The 18241-nt window shown below is 45.9% G+C and overlaps 3 protein-coding genes across 5 annotated transcripts; 2 read left to right on the top strand and 1 right to left on the bottom strand.

Annotated features, from left to right (window-relative positions):
* The first annotated feature begins 2293 nt into the window (after positions 1-2293).
* Positions 2294-9088, top strand: fbxw9 (F-box and WD repeat domain containing 9). Its single transcript, XM_048992175.1, has 8 exons — positions 2294-2631; positions 3012-3152; positions 3419-3542; positions 4207-5086; positions 5374-5522; positions 6160-6363; positions 7189-7254; positions 8021-9088. The coding sequence occupies exons 2-8, from the start codon at positions 3019-3021 to the stop codon at positions 8096-8098; spliced, it is 1635 nt and encodes a 544-aa protein (XP_048848132.1). The 5' UTR covers positions 2294-2631; positions 3012-3018; the 3' UTR covers positions 8099-9088.
* Positions 8409-10117, bottom strand: LOC125718366 (guanine nucleotide-binding protein G(I)/G(S)/G(O) subunit gamma-12-like). 2 transcript variants are annotated; one of them, XM_048992187.1, is made up of 3 exons: positions 10026-10117; positions 9812-9933; positions 8409-9493 (listed from the first exon to the last, which is right to left on the bottom strand). In XM_048992187.1, the coding sequence occupies exons 2-3, from the start codon at positions 9902-9904 to the stop codon at positions 9368-9370; spliced, it is 219 nt and encodes a 72-aa protein (XP_048848144.1). In that variant the 5' UTR covers positions 9905-9933; positions 10026-10117; the 3' UTR covers positions 8409-9367. The 2 variants fall into 2 exon arrangements, with proteins under 2 accessions (XP_048848144.1, XP_048848142.1); XM_048992185.1 differs by having other exon boundaries at positions 9812-10083.
* A 1742-nt stretch (positions 10118-11859) lies between these two features.
* On the top strand, positions 11860-16756 carry dhps (deoxyhypusine synthase). Of its 2 annotated transcripts, none has more exons than XM_048992178.1 (10): positions 11860-11996; positions 12901-13103; positions 13338-13493; positions 13574-13695; positions 13820-13916; positions 13999-14085; positions 14349-14454; positions 15695-15798; positions 15932-16057; positions 16225-16756. In XM_048992178.1, the coding sequence occupies exons 2-10, from the start codon at positions 12909-12911 to the stop codon at positions 16327-16329; spliced, it is 1098 nt and encodes a 365-aa protein (XP_048848135.1). In that variant the 5' UTR covers positions 11860-11996; positions 12901-12908; the 3' UTR covers positions 16330-16756. The 2 variants fall into 2 exon arrangements, with proteins under 2 accessions (XP_048848135.1, XP_048848136.1); XM_048992179.1 differs by having other exon boundaries at positions 11865-12017.
* Positions 16757-18241: the final 1485 nt, after the last annotated feature.

Genomic DNA, 18241 nt, shown 5'->3' with positions numbered 1-18241 from the left:
CCCATTTCCCCCTTTTTCTGTGGTTATTTTATTTTTTTTTATTTATTTTTTTTTACAGTTGTCCAAGGTTTTTCAGAAACTTAAATAATCCTTGTAAGAAACGATAAGTTTTGTTTAAAATAAGGGAAATAAGGTTTATTCGCAAAGTGGTGATCAAATCAGTTGAACGTGCTGTGTAACCTGTGTTGTGTAGATGTTCTGTCTCTTATTTGCATTTTCCCAAAAGCTGGTTAAAAGGTACCCAACTATTAATCCGCCCCAGCCGTAAAACTGTGAGGAACCTATACTAAGCAATGTAGACAATATAAGCAATGTAGAGGAAGGCAGGTTTTTTTTTTTTTTTTTTTATAATTAAAACTAAACTTTTTTTTTGTTGTATTAAAGTTGCCATATGGAGAAGCAAGGTCATTCTTCTGGTCGGCTGATACTGTAAGGGGAGATTTATCAGTTTGCTGCTATTGCCTCTTTTAAATGCGTTGGCTTTGGATTTGAAGACGAAATGTGAGCTGTATTTAAAGCCATAGGTGCTTAGGTTTATGCACTTCTATGGAACTGAAATTTAATCCTAACAGGTTAGTTTTGAAGAATTATTTTACAAGAATGGCCTTGATTATGATATGTATAGTGAAATTTTGAAACTACATGAATTAAAAACATCTAAAAGTTGTGGGATAGTGTCCAGCGCCGTACCTGGATCCGTACTAGTGTCTCTTCCTTTGTGTCTACACTGAGTTCTCCGTATCCTGTTGGCTTTGGTTTGTCCTCCAGTCCCTCACAAGGCACTTTGACTTCATTGTGGCTCCAGCGGCTTCGGGAAGAAGGCAGCGGTGGTGTTCTGTGATGCGTCGTGTCACCAGTGATAAACGCACATGTATTTGTGTTGTGTGTCATTTTCATTTGGCTTGTGCTCGTCAAGGGGACCGGCGCCTGCTTCTGTCCCATAGCTTACAGGGAGCATGCGTCGAGTGTCATAAGGCCACATCGGTTTCCAGGCACGGCATCACCGCGTATCGTTTTTATTCGGGGTTAATGAAGCAGTGTTTGTCTGCCTTCTCTCACCGTGTATTTTTCACGCGTTACAGTATAAGGCTGTATTGATAGGCTCTAGGTTTTGTCCTGTTAAGAATTACTTGTGAGCATCTTAACGTAAAGGCCTGTTTTGTAGTTGTAAAGCAACGACCGTCCATTTTATTTTTCCCGCTCGATGTACACGTCGCTCAACGGGAGCCTGCGCCTGTAGAGGACTGTGCCGCACTAGCTTGCCATTTTTCCTGCCAAAGCTAGGGTCTCAAAAGCTTTTTTTTTTTTTTTTAAAGCATAATTTAATTCTGCTCAAATTATCCAACTTGCACTTCAAATTTCATAGACGTGGCCGGCAGCTGTCTGTCTGAGAAGGTTTCGCTGTTTGACCTGAGGTTACAAATGTTGCTATGTGTTCTTTCATGTGAACACCCACCCACTTTGCATTCCTGATGCGGTTTTCATATTTTTTTTTCCAGTGTTTTCCTTCACCTCTCCATTGTCCTTGTTTTAGGCCAATTTTAAATCCTTTTTTTTAATTTCCCATATTGTAGACCTGTTTAAATTTAGCCATAAGAATGTGACAAACGGGGAAAACTGGGATAGAACTCCAGCTTATGTATAAACAGGGAATGAAGGGCGCACCTGTAAGAGCCTTGTGTAATTTAATCTCAAGACTGCGATTTTTCCCTTAAGTGTATTGCTGGTAGGATGTTAACTTATGTATCAGACGTATCACTTTTATTTTTCGTTTGTGAATGGAAAATAAAAGGTTTTGTACCAAGCTGCCAATGAATCGTTTATTTTGCCTTTTTCTTTCTCTTCTAGGTTGTTTTGAGGGCTTTGAAATGAAATGAACGTATTATTTAATGGCGTGTGTAATGGGAGATGGTTTTTCATCTGAATTGTATTAAAATGTCAGCACGACATGACTGACAGCATTTAAATGACAAATGTCTAACATTTCTTACACTCGCAGACCAGTAAATTGTTCGTTGCCAGTATCGACTCTAATGTTAAGTGTCCGATATGTTGTCCATTTGCTAGACATTATCGTTCTTTTGGAAAGAGTTCCGTGATGTAGGGAGAAACGCATCAATGAATAGAGTGGTCAATCTTATTTTGGCATATTTTCTGAAAACGTAATACTAGCTTAATCCTGAGTTGACTTGGTAGGAAGATGAGTAGACTATCAAAAGTTATGAATAAGCTTGTCGTAACAGTACTAAGACACTTCCTGAAACTCGGCCATGCGGCACAGCTTTCCAATGTGGTCGCATATTTATGACGTAATATGGTGCGCCAGCGGCTTTTGAATTTGGGTCGCCAGCTGAACGCTGTGTTTTGAAATAATCAATTTAAGTTTTGTACTGTATCACGAAACGAAGTCGAGCATTTTTGCAGTTTCTTGCTATAGACATAAGTATTTTAAGGCCGCATATGCTGATATCAGGCGCAACAAAAACGAAGACTGTGGATCTCTGTGGCTGACAACATTCGTTGTGTATAGCGGTTGTCATTCCTTAAGAACCATCAGGCTGATGATCATGGATTGACGTCGCAACCATGTAAACGACGACATCTGAAAAACAGCAAGGGAAACGTTTAAAGGTGTGTGGTTTTGCCTTTAGGTGTCACTGCTCTTACTAGATGTTTTGGTGTAATGAAACATGGAAACGCCTTCGGAGAGCTGGGTGGCGATTATCCGACGGGGAAAAGGCCACCACGACCCGTGAATGCTTAAGTGAATATTCTCAATTAAGAATAAGTCTCAATTACAGCTCTAATAACAGTGGATGAAATGTTTATACGCATTTCTCGGATAATGGTCAGCATTTAAGACAAATCTGTTAATCATTAAACAAATGAAAATTATTTTACTGTCAGAATTGTACGGCTGTACCTGTGAACTGTTAGCGCCCTGTGTGCAATACAATTAGCAATTTGGAGACTTTTTAACCTGCAGAAATAAGGCTGTTGTTCGTCCACAGTGGATGGATGTCGGAGACTAGAGAGACGCTGGCGGAGAGAGAGGCTGCAGCCGAGCTGAAAGGGGGCAGTAATGTGGACCATGAAATACAGCTTCCGTTAAATGCACAGTACAAAGAGCCTGCCGGGCAAGATCTGCAAGGGTGGGCAGTTCCTGTCATACCTCTGGCTTTTACATTAATCACCTCAGCAGTTCGTTCAGCCAGTTACCCATCCAGTGTGGGTTAAAGTCACATGATTTTCTCATGAGGCAGAGCAAGGCCTAGCCTAGGCAATATGATTGTAATATGATTATATTTGTCCAGTCTTTTTTACAATATTCCTTTGCAGTCTCCTGTATGTTTTTCTGGTTACTCCTGTACATTTTTTTGTTAGCTTAAAAGTAAACTCCTTCCTGGTGACTTTCCAGGCGAGCGTTTTCACCATCGCTGGCTTCTCCAGAACGAACAGGGCTGCTGTCGTTGCCATGGGAGATGGTGGCTCGTATCGTCTCCCACCTTCCAGCAGAGTGTGTCATCACAGTTCTGCCCCAGGTAAGTAGGGGAACACTGCCTGTCAAGGTGATGGGGAGGCTTGCACCCTCCTTTGGACAGCCTAGGGCACAGGTGAGGGTCCAGCAAGGGCGGGATGCAGGCCCATCACCGGGCACAGGTAGGGGGGTCCATCGCCGGGTGGGATCCCGGTCCATCACCGAGCACATGCATGCACACTCACAGTCACCAGGGGCAACTTAGAGAGACCAAGTATCCTGACTGCATGTGTTAAAACTATGGGAGGAAAAGCAGGCAATATGGAGAGAACATGCAAACTCTGCATGAACAGACAGGGGTGCCATTTCGCCATCATTCCATATATTGTGAAAAATTACTAATTTTGGGTCTGCTGTGGGTGTTTGTGAGAGACAATCAGAACTGAACCTTTATATTGGCTAAGGTTCAATATTAAAGGGACAAGATGTCACACATGGCTCACAAAGCCTTAAGAGGTGATTGCAGATTTTTTTTGCAGTGGGTTGGTTTACAATGCTGTTCATTGCTTCTTAAGCATAGAACAGCATGCAGTTTATCAGCTATCGGCTGATTGAGTCTGACTGATGCAACAAGAGTTATTCTGCCAGCAAGCCTACTGCACTGATATAGATGTATATATTTGAGTGTGAACAGGTTCATTTCCTGTTCCTGTGCCTCCCCCTTGCAGGTCTGCCGTGCCCTCCGTGATGTCAGCGAGGACAGTGCTGCCTGGCAGCTGCGGGCTCGCCGGCTCATCGGGTCTCAGGCCTCTTTCCCCCTGGGGCCGGTGGATGGCTTTGACTGGCCAGCCGCCTGCCTGGAGATGGAGCAGCTTATCGGCGGCTGGGCCAGGCCTGGGGGGGCAGCGGTAGAGGCCGACTGGGACAGGGGGGTCCGAGTGGAGAGCTCCGGGGGCGGGGGCTCCGGGGCTCATGGAGGGGCCCATCAGGAGGGAGACGGAGGGCTCGGAAACGATGGAGAGAGGCGATCGGGGCATGGAGCAGGGGGAGCAGTGGAAGACAGAGAAGAGGAAGTGGTAGCAGAGGAGGTGGAGCAGGTGGCTGGGGAAATGGAGCGGGAGAGAATGGAAAGAGCCATGGTGGGTCTGAGTGAAGGACATGGGCAGGGAGGAGGCGACGACGTTACCGCAGGGCATGGTGCCCGCCCAGGTGGCCCCCCCAGCCTTGAGCACTTCTGTCTGCCCTCGGCCCACATCGCCGAAGTCAACTGCTTGTTGCTGGTGGGCCCCGAGGGGGCGCTGTGTGCCTCGGGCTCCCGCGACCGCAATGTGATCTTGTGGGACTTGCGGGAGCGGCAGCTGCTGCACACGTTGCGGGCGCCGGGGCTCTTCAGCTCGCACCGCGGCTGGGTGTGGTGCCTGGCTGGCTGTGGGCCGCTGCTCTGCTCAGGCTCCTTTGACAGCACGGTGCGCCTCTGGGACCTGGAGGCTGGTGGTGCCGAGTGTGGCCTCATCCGGGGCCACGCCGCTGTGCTCTGCCTGTCCTGCCAGGCTGACGTGCTGCTGGCCGGTTCCGTCGACAAGAAGGTCAGCATCTACGACACCAGGGGTTAGTCCATACCGTCGCCTCGCCCACTTGCTATTACTCTCCCGCCGTCGCCCCATCCCCCCGCCGTCGCCCCATCCCCCCGCCGTCGCCCCATGCCCCCGCCGTCGCCCCATCCCCCCGCCGTCGCCCCATCCCCCCGCCGTCGCCCCATGCCTCCGCCGTCGCCCCATGCCCCCGCCGTCGCCCCATGCCCCCGCCGTCGCCCCATCCCCCCGCCGTCGCCCCATCCCCCCGCCGTCGCCCCATCCCCCCGCCACTCTGTGACCGGGAACATCGTCTCCTTGCAGCCGCGGAGCCCCTGGTGAAGAGCTTGCATCTCCACGGAAGTGCTGTTCTATGCCTTGCTGCGGATGACAAGTACATCCTGTCTGCAAGCAAAGATGGCAGCCTGGCCGTGTTTGACTGGCAGGCGGGGAAACTACTCCAGAAAATGAAGGTGCGCTCTGGCTGCAGTCGAGGACGTGTCCAGCAGGGGTCAGACATTCACGCTCTTATCCCTCTGGAGTCGACGGCATCCTCTGCGATGCGGCGTATCTTTCTCGTGTATTTCAGTTCATAACTTGCTGAAATCTTATTGTAGAAACTTAGCAAAAGGTAGGGTAATAAGGTAGGGTTTATTGGTTACACCACTTCACTTAGGTGGAATTTCCTCCTGACTCTCAGCATCTAGTGTGTATGTTGGTGTTTTACACCATGTGAAAGTGAACCCAATTTCAGTATGACGTGAACTACTTATTCATGGTCCAGATTAGATTTTAAACTCATTTATACTGCTGACCAATAACTAATTTACTCTAGCCCACTCTGGGACCGTTTTGTGCTAAGCCCCTCCTCTCACTCCCCAGAGGATGTTTGGTGCTAAGGCCCTCCCCTCTCTGCCCAGTGGTTGTTTCATGCTAAGCCCCTCCCCTCTCTGCCCAGTGGTTGTTTCATGCTAAGCCCCTCCCCTCTCTGCCCAGTGGTTGTTTCATGCTAAGCCCCTCCCCTCTCTGCCCAGTGGTTGTTTCATGCTAAGCCCCTCCCCTCACTCCCCAGAGGCTGTTTCATGCTAAGCCCCTCCCCTCTCTCCCCAGCTGAAGTCCTACATACGCTCCATGTCGTATGGTGGCCAGGAGGTGTGGGCTGGAGATAACCGCGGCATCCTGCACACCTTCTCTCTCCAGAACGGCTCCCTCAGGGCGGTGTCACAGTTTGATGTGGGGCACCGCTCCTTGGTGACGGGGGTCCATCGATCCCCCGGGGCCCTCTACACCTGCTCATCGGACCGGACCATCAAGGTACCCCCCTGAACCCTCTCACAACCATCAGGGTTCTGGATTCAAAGAGCTTAATAGACAGTGAAGCAGACTGGATACTTCATTGAAGGCTTCCTGCACAGAGTAAAAAAATCATATCTCTAATCTGCGCCCTCAAGCTTAGCAAGTTTTACCACATTTTCTGAATATAATGAAAATCTGCAGCTCAGTTTTTCATATGCTGCTGCATTGTTTCTTTCAGTTCTATATTCAGACCTGTCAAGTAAATTTAAAAGGATGCATGAACACACAGTCCGCACGTGGAGAAGTGTGTCCATCTTTATAATGAGTAGGCAACTGTAATGTGAGTGTTATGCTCTGATGGCAGTAACTGAATCCTGACACTGTAGGTTACTCCGGGAGTTTCAGTATAATGTTACTAGGTGGGAGTATCAGTATAATTTTACTAGGGCACTGCGGGAGGATCAATGTAATGTTACTAGGTGGGAGTATTGGTATAATATTACTAGATCACTGCGGGAGGATTGATGTAATGTTACTAGGTGGTTGTATTGGTATAATATTACTAGGTCACTGCGGGAGGATCGATGTAATGTTACTAGGTGGGAGTATTGGTATAATATTACTAGGTCACTGCGGGAGGATCAATGTAATGTTTTTAGGTGGGAGTATTGGTATAATATTACTAGGTCACTGCGGGAGGATCGATGTAATGTTACTAGGTGGTAGTATTGGTATAATATTACTAGGTCACTGCGGGAGGATCGGTATAATGTTACTGGCCGTATATATACTGGCTGGACCCCTTGCTGGATTCTTCACTGATACTCGACCTGCTTTCCGCAGGTGCATCTCCCCTCTGCCCCCCCCAGGACGCTGTGTACGCTGCACCGCCAGTCTGCAGTCAATGGGGTAAGGCCTGCCCACCCCACTCTACACGCACACACCCTCTAGTGGAATTGAGTGAGATGAGCAGGCAGAAGGAAAACACTGTTTCCCATCCTTCCATGCTGTTCCAGTCACACTCTCCATTTCGGAGGTTAGGCCTCGTACGCTTCCGGAGTCTCGGTCACAAGCCACAGTCGTCACACACTGACCTGCTCACCACCTGCAGGGGGGCAGGGTTCATTCCAGGCAGCCCGGGGCACAGGGCGGGGGACACACTAAAAGGGGTGTGAGGACATCGCAGGACACATGCTCACAGACACAAACACATACACACACAAACAGGTTTGTAATTATATCTGTGGCTGTGTTTTTCTGTAAGAAAACTGTAACCCCTACCCAGCCCTAACCTTAACCATAAGTAACCAAACAAAATACTTTTTGGCATTTTTAGTTATTTGATTGCAGTCACATATTTTTTCCCTTATGGGACTGCAGAAATGGTCCCCACAAGGTCAAAATAACAGGTTTTTATCACATTGTGGGGACATTTGTTCCTCATAATGTAATATATACGTTACTCGCTTACACACATGCACTCAGACACACAGAGGTAGGATTCGAACCCCAGACTTAGTGGTATGAGTCAGTTACTGGCCTGTTACTGTTTTTCCATCCCCAATAGTGACATGAGCACTGAGCCATTGGTAGAATCGTCCCCCATCACCTGTTCATATCTACTATAAAAAAATGCACTGATACCTAGTCTTGTTCTGCCCCCCCACTCACCCAGCTAAGCGTGGAGGCCGGAGTGCTTGCCGTGGCTTCTGGGAACATATGCGTGGAGGTGTGGAAGCCAGCACACCAGTGAGAGGGGGGTATTTCTTTGTGTCCGACATGCAGCTCCACCCTCAGCCTGATGAGCGTGTCTGACAGCTCAGTGCCTTAGACTTCGCATTAAGCCTTATTTGTATAGTAAGGGGACATAACAATCGGTCATTTAAAATGATGGATGTATGCAGATACCATTTGTAATTTTTCTTTATTAAAAGTGTCCAATAATGCTTTACAGGTGATTTTTACACATATGACTGAAACTATGATTTTAAGGTATGCTGTTTAAAAGTAATGTGAAAAGGTCGCACTGATTCTGAGATGTTCCAGTCATTGTTTCAAACCGATATATTCCAATTTCCATTCCACAAAAGCAGCCTGTGCAGCTGTACATGAAGGAAAATTCCATAACCGTCATGCAAATGTAGGGCATTTAGATTTGTCTCATGTGATTTGAGGCGTTCTTGATTGTCTCATGTGATTGGAGGCATTTTTGATTCTGTCATGTGATTGGAGGCATTCTTGATTGTGTCATCTGAGCCCTACAAAAAGTTAACTATTTACATTTTTAAACATCATCAAATTTGTGTCATTATTTTGCACCAGTCATATTGGTCTCAAAAATTAAGTAATGTAACTTACACGCACAAACCCAGTGACATCATCAGTTGTTGCCAATAACATAAATCATATTGCATAATTAGCATCAGTTTTGATTTAAACTACTAATACTTTTACATTTTAATGCAGTCATGAAATTGTTTGCACTACTTAAATACTTTTACATTTTAATGCAGTCATGAAATTGTCTGCACTAGAATCACGTTCGGCTTTAATGCAGGGCCTAAAGCGGTGACAGGCTGCTGAACCCTGGCTGGTGACCTAATGGTCACCCTTATGTTTCCGCTGTCACCGTGGAGTTTGTATCTTAAAATTAAATTATTTGGCTGAAAGTAAAACACTACTTCAGACGTGCAGCTGTTTGTATGATGTATTCATAAAATGTATAATAAATGTTTATGGTGTACCTCTGATGTCTGCTGCCTTTATGCTGAGGGCTTTGGGGACCAGCGATGACGTCTGCTGCTCGCGCCCTCACAGCGTTTCTGGCTCCTTTAGCCCCTCAACGATGGATTGGACGCCGTCACATGCTGGATGGAAGTACCCTGGCGTACGTGTGAGGCGCACACACGTCGCAGCCTTGGGTTCGGCCATAAGACCCGGCTGACTCTGGCGTGGAAGCTCTGTTGGGGGCGAGGAGCCCCTGCAGGACTCTGCCGCCGATGCTGTCTGGGCCAGCTGACGCCTACAGCAGCACGCACGATTTCTTGTCCTTGAAGGGGTTGGCTGAGGCGGCAATGCCGGTGAGGAGGGGGTCGCTGCGGCCATGTTCTTCACAGTACTGCACCAGCTGTGCTGCTGCGATGGAGATCTGCACCCCCAACCAGAAAAGGGTGGAGCTCGTTAAGCTTTGTAACATGATTAGCAGTGTCTGACTTTCTTGTTGGCGTTCCCCTCCTCCCTTGTCCTGCTCTCTGTGGTCTTCTGGGGTCAGTTAGTCCACCTTAGCTGCTTACCGCTCTGTCCCTTACCCAGACGCTACTCAAATGACGTCCTCACAGTATAAAGGCCTACACTGCCCGGTTAAGGCTCCGCTCCCTAGTCGCCCGGTTAAGGCTCCGCCCCCGAGTCGCCCGGTTAAGGCTCCGCCCCCAAGTCGCCCAGTTAAGGCTCCGTTCCCGGCGCTCACCTTGACCCTCTCCATACCAGCCTCCGCCCGCAATTGCTCCACGGCACGCCGTGCCTGCACCACGTTGTTACTGCTGCACATCTTCCCAGACATGGGGCTGCGAGCCAATCGCTCGACCGATTCTGCCGGCATCAAGAAAGGGCACAGGACGGCAGATAAATCGGCAGATAAAGTCACCCTCGGCTCAGATCCTTTTATAAATAGGCTCCCTTACCTGATAGCAGCGATCAGGACCACCTCAGGCCTTTTTCCATCTGTATTTCAGGTTTTGAAATCTGTCTTCACTTCTTACTTCTCCAAACAGCCACAGAAGCAGGTCTAAGTGATCTGGGACGCCGAGACGCTTTTAAAGCCCTCCACCCCTATGGAAGTACGAGAGGGTCTTCAAAGCCACTGTGTGATGTGGGGCGGGGAGCAGCGGGTTTAAAGGGTAGGTGTGAAATGTCATAGGGACATCACACGGCCTTGTCCCCTCTTCAGTAATGATGAAAGTGTGTGTTAGACCACCAGGCACAGGCCAATCTGACCCCTGGGGGGCATTTGGGTGATGGGGGGGCCACGGGCTTCTCACATCAGTTGCTTTGTAGAGGACATCAAAGCAGCAGGTCATTCTGTGAGATGAAGCAAAGCTTCTCCATGCTCCTCCATCTCATCAGCCTGTTAGGGACAAGGGCAGCCGGAACTGGGCAGTTGGCAGTTCATCGCAGTCTTTAAATTGCCCTTTATGCCTCTGTGGGCTGCAGTTCATCTCCATGTCCTTCTATTCTCACTTGCATATCAAGTCACAGCTGGTGCCACGTGTTAAATGCCGGGGATTATCTGGACCAAACAAGCAGACCCAGTCCATACACTTCTGTCCTGTGCGCTGTGTCGTCGACGGGGCTGTAACTGACTTTGAAAAACTTGTGCTGAATCGGGTGCTTACTTGCCTGAAATCAACTACATTCATTGATTGGTAATGAAACGTTTGGGAAGAAGGAACATTTTCAATATACAGTAATTATTGTATGGAATGTTTATCGATATCTTAAATTATTAGAACAAAATCATTACTTTTCCATGTGTCAGTAGCAGAAGCCACACCCTGGAGGTATGATGTCTAAGTGTCACTCCGCCCTGCCACACCGCCCTGGTAAGTGTGTAGATACGAAAATGAGAAAGAAAGAAATTATTGATCCATGTTCACACTTCTGATTGTGTGACGGACATACAAATGCTAAGAAGATCACAGCCTCCAGCTGAACTGCTGTCCATTCTGGGGTCGAGATGGAGATTGTACAGGTCTGTTGCGACGGCATGGGTGACCCGCCCCCCACCCCCACCCCCACCCCCATCCACAGCAAGCTGTGCAGCACGATAAAACAATTACATCTGACAGCTGTGTGTGTGCGTGGCTAGATCAATCGGGGGAAATGTGCAGCAAAGAGGCAAATACATTTTCTTACTCTTCATTCATTTGCTCTTAGTGATGCCGTGGGTCATTTAAACACTGATAAAAAAATGTATGGTTAAGTCTGTAGTGCGATTTTGTTAAAGGACTGGCTCACTCACAGGACCATTTCTCATAACTTATTCCTCAGTGTAATGGCTGCCGGAATAAAACTTGCACTTGCTCTTCGATCCAGCTCATCCTAAACCAGCTCTGTATGGATTAGGTGGGGGGATTGTGGGGGCCAGGTCATCTGTCACAGCACTCCATCTCTGTTCTTGTTCACAAGATGATATTTGCTACATAACCAGGAGGGATGGTTACGGTCATCATTTTGTTGAAAAACAAATGATTTTCAGTAGGTATGTCCATACATTTGACTGCATGCTTCTCGTGCAATATTTACTGTACTGTAGTTATCGTCATATCCAATTATTACCATTTCTGCAAGTCAGACTTATTTTTATATAGAAATTGCTATATATGTACTGTGTGTTGTCTATATATGTCATTACTAGATTTGAATCATTAATGTGTCAAAAATAAATATTACATACGGTTTGGAATATGTACTTTTTTATAACATTTAAATAGATGTGTGTGATTTAGGGAAGATCTGGGACGGTATGTCCTTTCTGGCTTTCCGTAGTCGACAACATGTCTGTTCACCGTGTTGCCGATTGAACTGTGGGGTTGAGCAACGCGGAGAATGGATCCTAGGCATTCTGACATAACACAGAACAATATCATATAGCGGTAAGGATTCCAGATATTTAGGTATGTTCTGTTTTAATTACTTGTAGGAATTAAGGTTTTATACCTAAATGGGTACATAGCCTGATTCTTGACCTGCATCACTCGCCACAGGGTATTATACTACAGTGTTTAGCCATGACGCTGATATTTTTCTTATCATTTTGAAGTAAGAGCCATATTGTGAGTACCTATTCAGGATGGATAATTTTAGAAATAAGATGCGCAAGTTCTATAATGTGATCAAATAAAAAATAAATGATAAAACTTACAGTATCATCGTCAGGGTTGCCAACTTTGGTCAGCTGACTGGAGACAAGTCTGCACACACATACACACGTATTTAAATGTAATGTTTTATTACCTTGTAAATAGTGTGTAGGGTTTGTAAACTACCCCGACGATTTTGAGCTAATTTTACGTTTATATTGGAATAATAAAGATTTGCCATAAGATTTCTTAGGTGAGCGGGAGAGTCAGAAAGCGTGAGTGTCACGCCAGAGTTGGCATCTCCCAGGGCTGGACTGGGATTAAAATATCGGCCCTGAACTTCTGCCCAGACAGACGTACTACGCATTCATACCTGCGATAAATTTGGGCGGGGGGCGGGTGGAGGTGTCCCCCATGATATATTTTACTAGCTCAAAAACCAATGAGACCACCCGATTTGCCAGATGTCAGAGTTCTATACCATTAGGGATGATAAGGATGAGAGATAGTGAAAGGACAAGCAAAATCACAGGAATTAAACTTGGAATTGGAAGAGAAAGAAATGTATTTTTAACAATGCTCATGCAAAAGAAAATTGTGGGAATGCAGACATGACTGGAGCATCGTGTATGTGAGAAAATGTCCCTTTATGGTAAGTCAGTTAATTTATTTTAATATGATTTCTCACCTTTTTTAGAAGCCGCTATGGCTGAACATGCTCCCATTGTGGCCCGCGAGGCAGTGCTGAAGGAGAGCTCCCCCCTCCCTGAGGACCTGCCTCAAATCAAGGGCTACGACTTTAACCAGGGAGTGGATCACAAGGCGCTGCTGCAATCTTACCTCACCACCGGCTTCCAGGCCAGCAGCTTCGCACAGGCTGTGCAGGAGATCAACAAGATGGTGAGAGAGGATGGAAGGTTGGGAGATTTGCTTACAGGCTGCTCTCAGGAGCTGAAGCTGAGGAACACGATGGCGGCACTAGCGTTTTTGGAAGGACTGAATGGCATCTACATCTGAGCACTGTGATGCATGCGGATGGAACTGGTTTTGATATCAACCACATATGATGTCCTGCCTGAGAGATGATTAAATTAAGGACAGTAATAAGCGAGTATAAATTTACTCCCGCTGCAGATTGAAAAGCGACTTGAGCCATTGGAGGAGGTGGGTGGATGTGACACTGATTCTCAGCAGCCACGCTTGGGTTGCACCATCTTTCTTGGGTATACCTCCAACCTCATCAGCTCTGGAGTGAGGGAGACCATCCGGTACCTTGTCCAGCACAAAATGGTACAATCCAAAATACCAAAATTCTTTTAAATTCACTTTCCAACAAGACGTGATGAAGCTATTTTTTTGTTCTTTATCAGGTGGATGTGATTGTCACCACAGCCGGTGGGATAGAAGAGGACTTCATCAAGTGTCTGGCCCCCACTTTCCTGGGAGATTTCAGTCTGCCAGGCAGAGAGCTGAGGCAGAGGGGCATCAACAGGTAGCTGAGTGGGCTTTTGACCAGGCAGTTTAGTGACTGAGCGCCACGCCCGCCTCAATTGCAAGTAAGACGTCTATCTTACTCACCTGCCTCTTCCCACTGACTGGCCTCCCTCCTAATGCAGGATAGGGAACCTCCTGGTGCCCAATGACAACTACTGCAAGTTTGAAGACTGGGTGATGCCCATCCTGGATCAGATGGTTGCGGAACAGAAAACTGAGGTGGGTCCCACTGGCCAATGCTCTGTGAATAGTGTCAGTGTGGGAGGGCCTGGTAATTGGCTGTCTGCTCTCTCTTTGGCAGGGTACACACTGGACTCCATCTAAAATGATCCATCGTCTTGGCAAAGAGATTAACAACCCAGAGTCTGTGTACTACTGGGCCTACAAGGTGAGATGTCTTCTCTGTACGATATATATTCTTTCAAACACCAATCTTTTTGCCTTGTTTTTGTTGAAATAGTACTTGCTTTCCCAGCTTGAGCTAAAATGTAACACTGGCAAAATCTTCATGGAAGCTGCTTTCATTTCATGAATAGTTTCCAGAGGATCCAGATCAGGTGGCCCTTTAAATGCACATCGAAAAATTAAAATGGGAAATTTAAAAGCATATCTCTCTGTCTGAACTAACTGATGCGTTTCTGTGTATCTCAGAATGACATTCCTGTGTTCAGTCCAGCCTTGACGGACGGTTCCCTGGGTGATATGATCTACTTCCATTCCTACAAGAACCCTGGGCTTATTCTAGATATAGTTGAGGGTGAGACATAGAGGAATGGTGTCCTGATTCTGTTCCCTTTGCGCTTCATGCATCTTCATGATTGTGTTTTACAGCTGAAGTAGGTCTCAATATCATAAAAATAATTCAATACTGGTAGCCATACCTTGACTTTGATACAGGTTCCTGAGTGATACTTTATTCAATACCAGTTTTGCAAAATTTGCATATCAAAATCACATTACACATTTCAGTACAAATCTTTAGTTTTATTTTTCAGCTCCTTGGCCTTTTTACACACTCAATAACATAAAGAAAAATCAGCTTAAATTCCAGGGTGTACAAGTTTTAAATGCGTTTGATAGCCCACCGGCTTCCTGAATTTGGTAACTAAGATACTCCTTTTGGCAGCCCAGTGTACCGTCCCTGCATTCTGGTTCAGGACTACTGGTACTACTGGCATAGTAAGGTGCAAAAAAATAATAAATTAAAAAAAATGAGCAGCACAGACGAAAAGCACGCAGAGGCATTGGGCAGAAGCATGTATTCTAATGAATGAATGCATGCATACTGCTATGAATTCCAGATCCTTCACCCTCCCTGGACCGATGGCAGAGTCACAAATGCAAAGTGTGCAGTGTGTCATTGTAAGTTAGGTGTTTCATTGCAAAACAGCTGAGAAGTTTCTACGGAAAATATGTTTACACCAATCTATATTTATTTGTTTGGCTATGCTTGCATATTTTCCTATTTAAAAAAAAAAACAAAACAAATAACTTTCTCCTGTCACCATTTCTCCTATAACCTGATGGTTCCTGAATATGTAGTTAAGCACAAAATTGCAAAAATTACAGGAAAGCTGTAGGATAAACTGTCAGAAGGTCAGACCTGCCAGCGATGTCCCCGAATGCCCGCACACACACGGGGGCCCCATCTCTGAGCGTAATGTAGTATTTTTCTATGCCTCGGCCAATTGCTTATGTAGAGTTACTAATCACCAGCTGTAGTAGGTCTGCATACAAGCATACAAGCCTGCTAGAGGCTCATTGGCTCACTGATACTGATGAGATTTACTCACGATGGGCGTTTTTCGATACTCGGTCGTCTCAAAACAATTCGGCCAGTGCCAGGAAAGTATCGAAGTTCGATACCCAGCCCAAAGCTGAAGTGGTTATTTTAAAATGCAGTACAGTGTTCAAAATCATGGCATGTGGACCCTTTGCTGTTTTGGATTCTTCTGTGGAATCACGTGGCATTTGTATATTTTTGTGATTTATTATAGATATCCGAAGACTGAACAGTACGGCTGTGTTTGCCAAGCGCTCTGGAATGATTATCCTGGGAGGTGGACTAGTTAAGCACCACATCGCTAACGCCAATCTCATGGTAACTTGAATCTTGAGAAATGTGTCTTTAACCGAGGGTCACCCCTGCCTGTGCTCCTGTTATAGGGTGACTAAGATATAGGTCAGATGATCTCTGTTGATGTCATGGTTTCTCTTATGGATCCTTCACTCAGAGAAATGGCGCCGACTTCTCTGTGTACGTGAACACAGCACAGGAGTTTGATGGATCTGATTCGGGGGCGCGCCCCGATGAAGCCGTGTCATGGGGGAAGATCCGCATGGATGCCAAGCCTGTGAAGGTATAAGACTTTCATTCTGAGTACAGCAGCATATGGAGGCAGAATGCATCTCCTGTGCAGGGACTTTGTTACATGTTTTAACAAACTGCTGTGTAATGAATGGCAGATGATGGTCAGATCACGCTGTGTGGCCACTCCTGAGCTCTGGTTCATTCTGTCTCCTGTAGGTCTACGCTGATGCCACAATCATCTTCCCCTTGCTGGTTGCTGAGACCTTTGTCGCCAGTGCTGCCAGACTGACCGGAGAGAAGAAAGACAACTGTCACTCTTAAACAAAACTGTACTTCTCTGATAACTCCCATATTTATTGCTATATTTGATTATTTGTTTCATTTTTTGCTGTTCCATGACCCCCTACTCCTTCTCATCCCGTCTTCCTACTCTTTCATCTCCTCTCTTCCCATTCCTCTTCTCCCAGTCCTTCTTACAGTCTTTCCCTCAGTTCCAGTAAATTATTTACCTTAAGCAAAAACCTCTAGTCTTCGATCCACATAATTGCCGTAGAAGCATTTTACGTTGAATTAGTTGTAACGTCACACATGGTCTTATTGTACAGAAGACGTCAAGCATACAGATGGTGTCAGGTGTTGCTTGAGTCCCGTCTGCCGTGCGTGTCGGTGTTGATGTATGAGTGTATATGACCTGGTGTTACGATGCATGACCATATGAAAACAACAGCCTTGCAAAACTGAGCAGTAACTGTGGGATTCTGAGTATTTTTTATGAGAATGGGATGGATGAAATAATATGGCACTGAGCTGAAAAGATGCTCTCTGTGACTCTCTGTGACTCAGATCTCATTCATCACTCATAAAACAGATAAGGGAAGTTTGAGAGCTATGCAAGTATAACACTTAATTATTTAAATTATTAGTTACAACCTTGAAAGAGACCTAAGATTGAGGTTAATGTTAGGTTACATGCAACTCTGCCAAGGCGGGTTTGATCATTTCTTCCTACTTCGATCCAAAAATAAGTTATTTTTACTTTTTTTTCTCGTTCATCCTACAATACTTGAGGGTGAAGAAGCATACTCAAGATGACACAACTTATGGTTTTATCTGCACGTAAATGATTCATAACCGTATGTTAGTGTCATGTGCCTTTATCCGCACAAAACTTGTAGTTAAAAATATACAGGTTTAGTTGAATGTATCATAACCCTGGTACTGGTACATCCGTACACTGCACGATATGTTTCAAGCCACAGAATTTATGGACGTTTTGCAGTTCACCACATCTCTTATGTAATTCTGATGTCTCACTGAACGTAAACCTCTCCAAAATGACTGTTAGGGCTGATGGATTGACGACAAGTCATCCCTGTATGCTGCCATCATTGCTACTTAGACTAAGTTCAGTACAATGGAGACATCTTTGCATTAGGGGGCAGTGGGGCCTGGCCCCCACCAGAGGCTATGTTGAGCAGTGCACGACATGAATAACAATTCAGTGTAACTGTTATGGTTCGTTTATTACATATAACATCACTAGTGCTGTTCCATGCATTCCAAATATCTTCCTGTGCCTGTTACGTAATCCTCCAGGCAGTCTTCATTTGGTGGGCGTGGGCCAGCCCATCAGCATTTGTTTAACCAACGGAGCATGTTCGACGCTTTTGCATTAATGAGCTGTGGGCCACCATCACGTTGCCCCCATCCTAAGAACAGCCAATAAAAAATAACAGAAGGACCCATGTGGAGGCTGTTTAATAAATGTCACTTTCAGCATCCACATTTGACGATTGTTAATCATCACAGTTATTTTGGCCACTGCTAATAGCTAGACGATGATGAATCTGTTCAGCCTCATTGATGGGGTGCGTTTGGATTTAGTGAGCAAGTGGGTTTGTGAACTTTTATTCACGAGTCAGATGCTGCCCATACAGGTTTTACATTGCGGAGATGCCTCTGCAGTGCACCATAGCAGATACTGACCCTAACTGACATCTGTACCGGTTTTTCTCAATCTCTTGGTTTTTATGGAATTTCCACCACCATTCTGAAGGCAGTGGGTTCGTAAATCGACTACTATATTGCCTATGGTATGCATGTCTAGAAAGGGCTAACACCTTTGACCTTGGTATTGTGGTAGAAAAATTTTAAATATAACAACTTACAATAAAAGTCTGGACCTGTCAGTTTGGTGTGTAAAGGAAATCTCTTTTATTCTAGCAACTCAGCA

Source organism: Brienomyrus brachyistius, chromosome 22 (genome assembly GCF_023856365.1).
Source record: "Brienomyrus brachyistius isolate T26 chromosome 22, BBRACH_0.4, whole genome shotgun sequence".
Lineage (NCBI taxonomy): Eukaryota > Metazoa > Chordata > Actinopteri > Osteoglossiformes > Mormyridae > Brienomyrus > Brienomyrus brachyistius.
The sequence above is the reverse complement of the archived record's forward strand: the minus strand, read 5'-3'. Positions and strand labels throughout refer to the sequence as shown.

What these genes read in the sequence shown, in the direction of transcription:
- dhps (XM_048992178.1), top strand. Translation starts at nt 12,909, where the DNA reads ATGGCTGAACATGCTCCCATTGTGGCCCGCGAGGCAGTGCTGAAGGAG. An exon ending in TATTCTAGATATAGTTGAGG is followed by an intron (nt 14,455 to 15,694) that starts GTGAGACATAGA and finishes GATTTATTATAG; the next exon opens with ATATCCGAAGACTGAACAGT. An exon ending in TGGATGCCAAGCCTGTGAAG is followed by an intron (nt 16,058 to 16,224) that starts GTATAAGACTTT and finishes TGTCTCCTGTAG; the next exon opens with GTCTACGCTGATGCCACAAT.
- fbxw9 (XM_048992175.1), top strand. Translation starts at nt 3,019, where the DNA reads ATGTCGGAGACTAGAGAGACGCTGGCGGAGAGAGAGGCTGCAGCCGAG. An exon ending in TCATCACAGTTCTGCCCCAG is followed by an intron (nt 3,543 to 4,206) that starts GTAAGTAGGGGA and finishes TCCCCCTTGCAG; the next exon opens with GTCTGCCGTGCCCTCCGTGA. An exon ending in GCCAGTCTGCAGTCAATGGG is followed by an intron (nt 7,255 to 8,020) that starts GTAAGGCCTGCC and finishes CCACTCACCCAG; the next exon opens with CTAAGCGTGGAGGCCGGAGT.
- LOC125718366 (XM_048992185.1), bottom strand. Translation starts at nt 9,943, where the DNA reads ATGCCGGCAGAATCGGTCGAGCGATTGGCTCGCAGCCCCATGTCTGGG. An exon ending in CTGGTATGGAGAGGGTCAAG is followed by an intron (nt 9,494 to 9,811) that starts GTGAGCGCCGGG and finishes TTGGGGGTGCAG; the next exon opens with ATCTCCATCGCAGCAGCACA.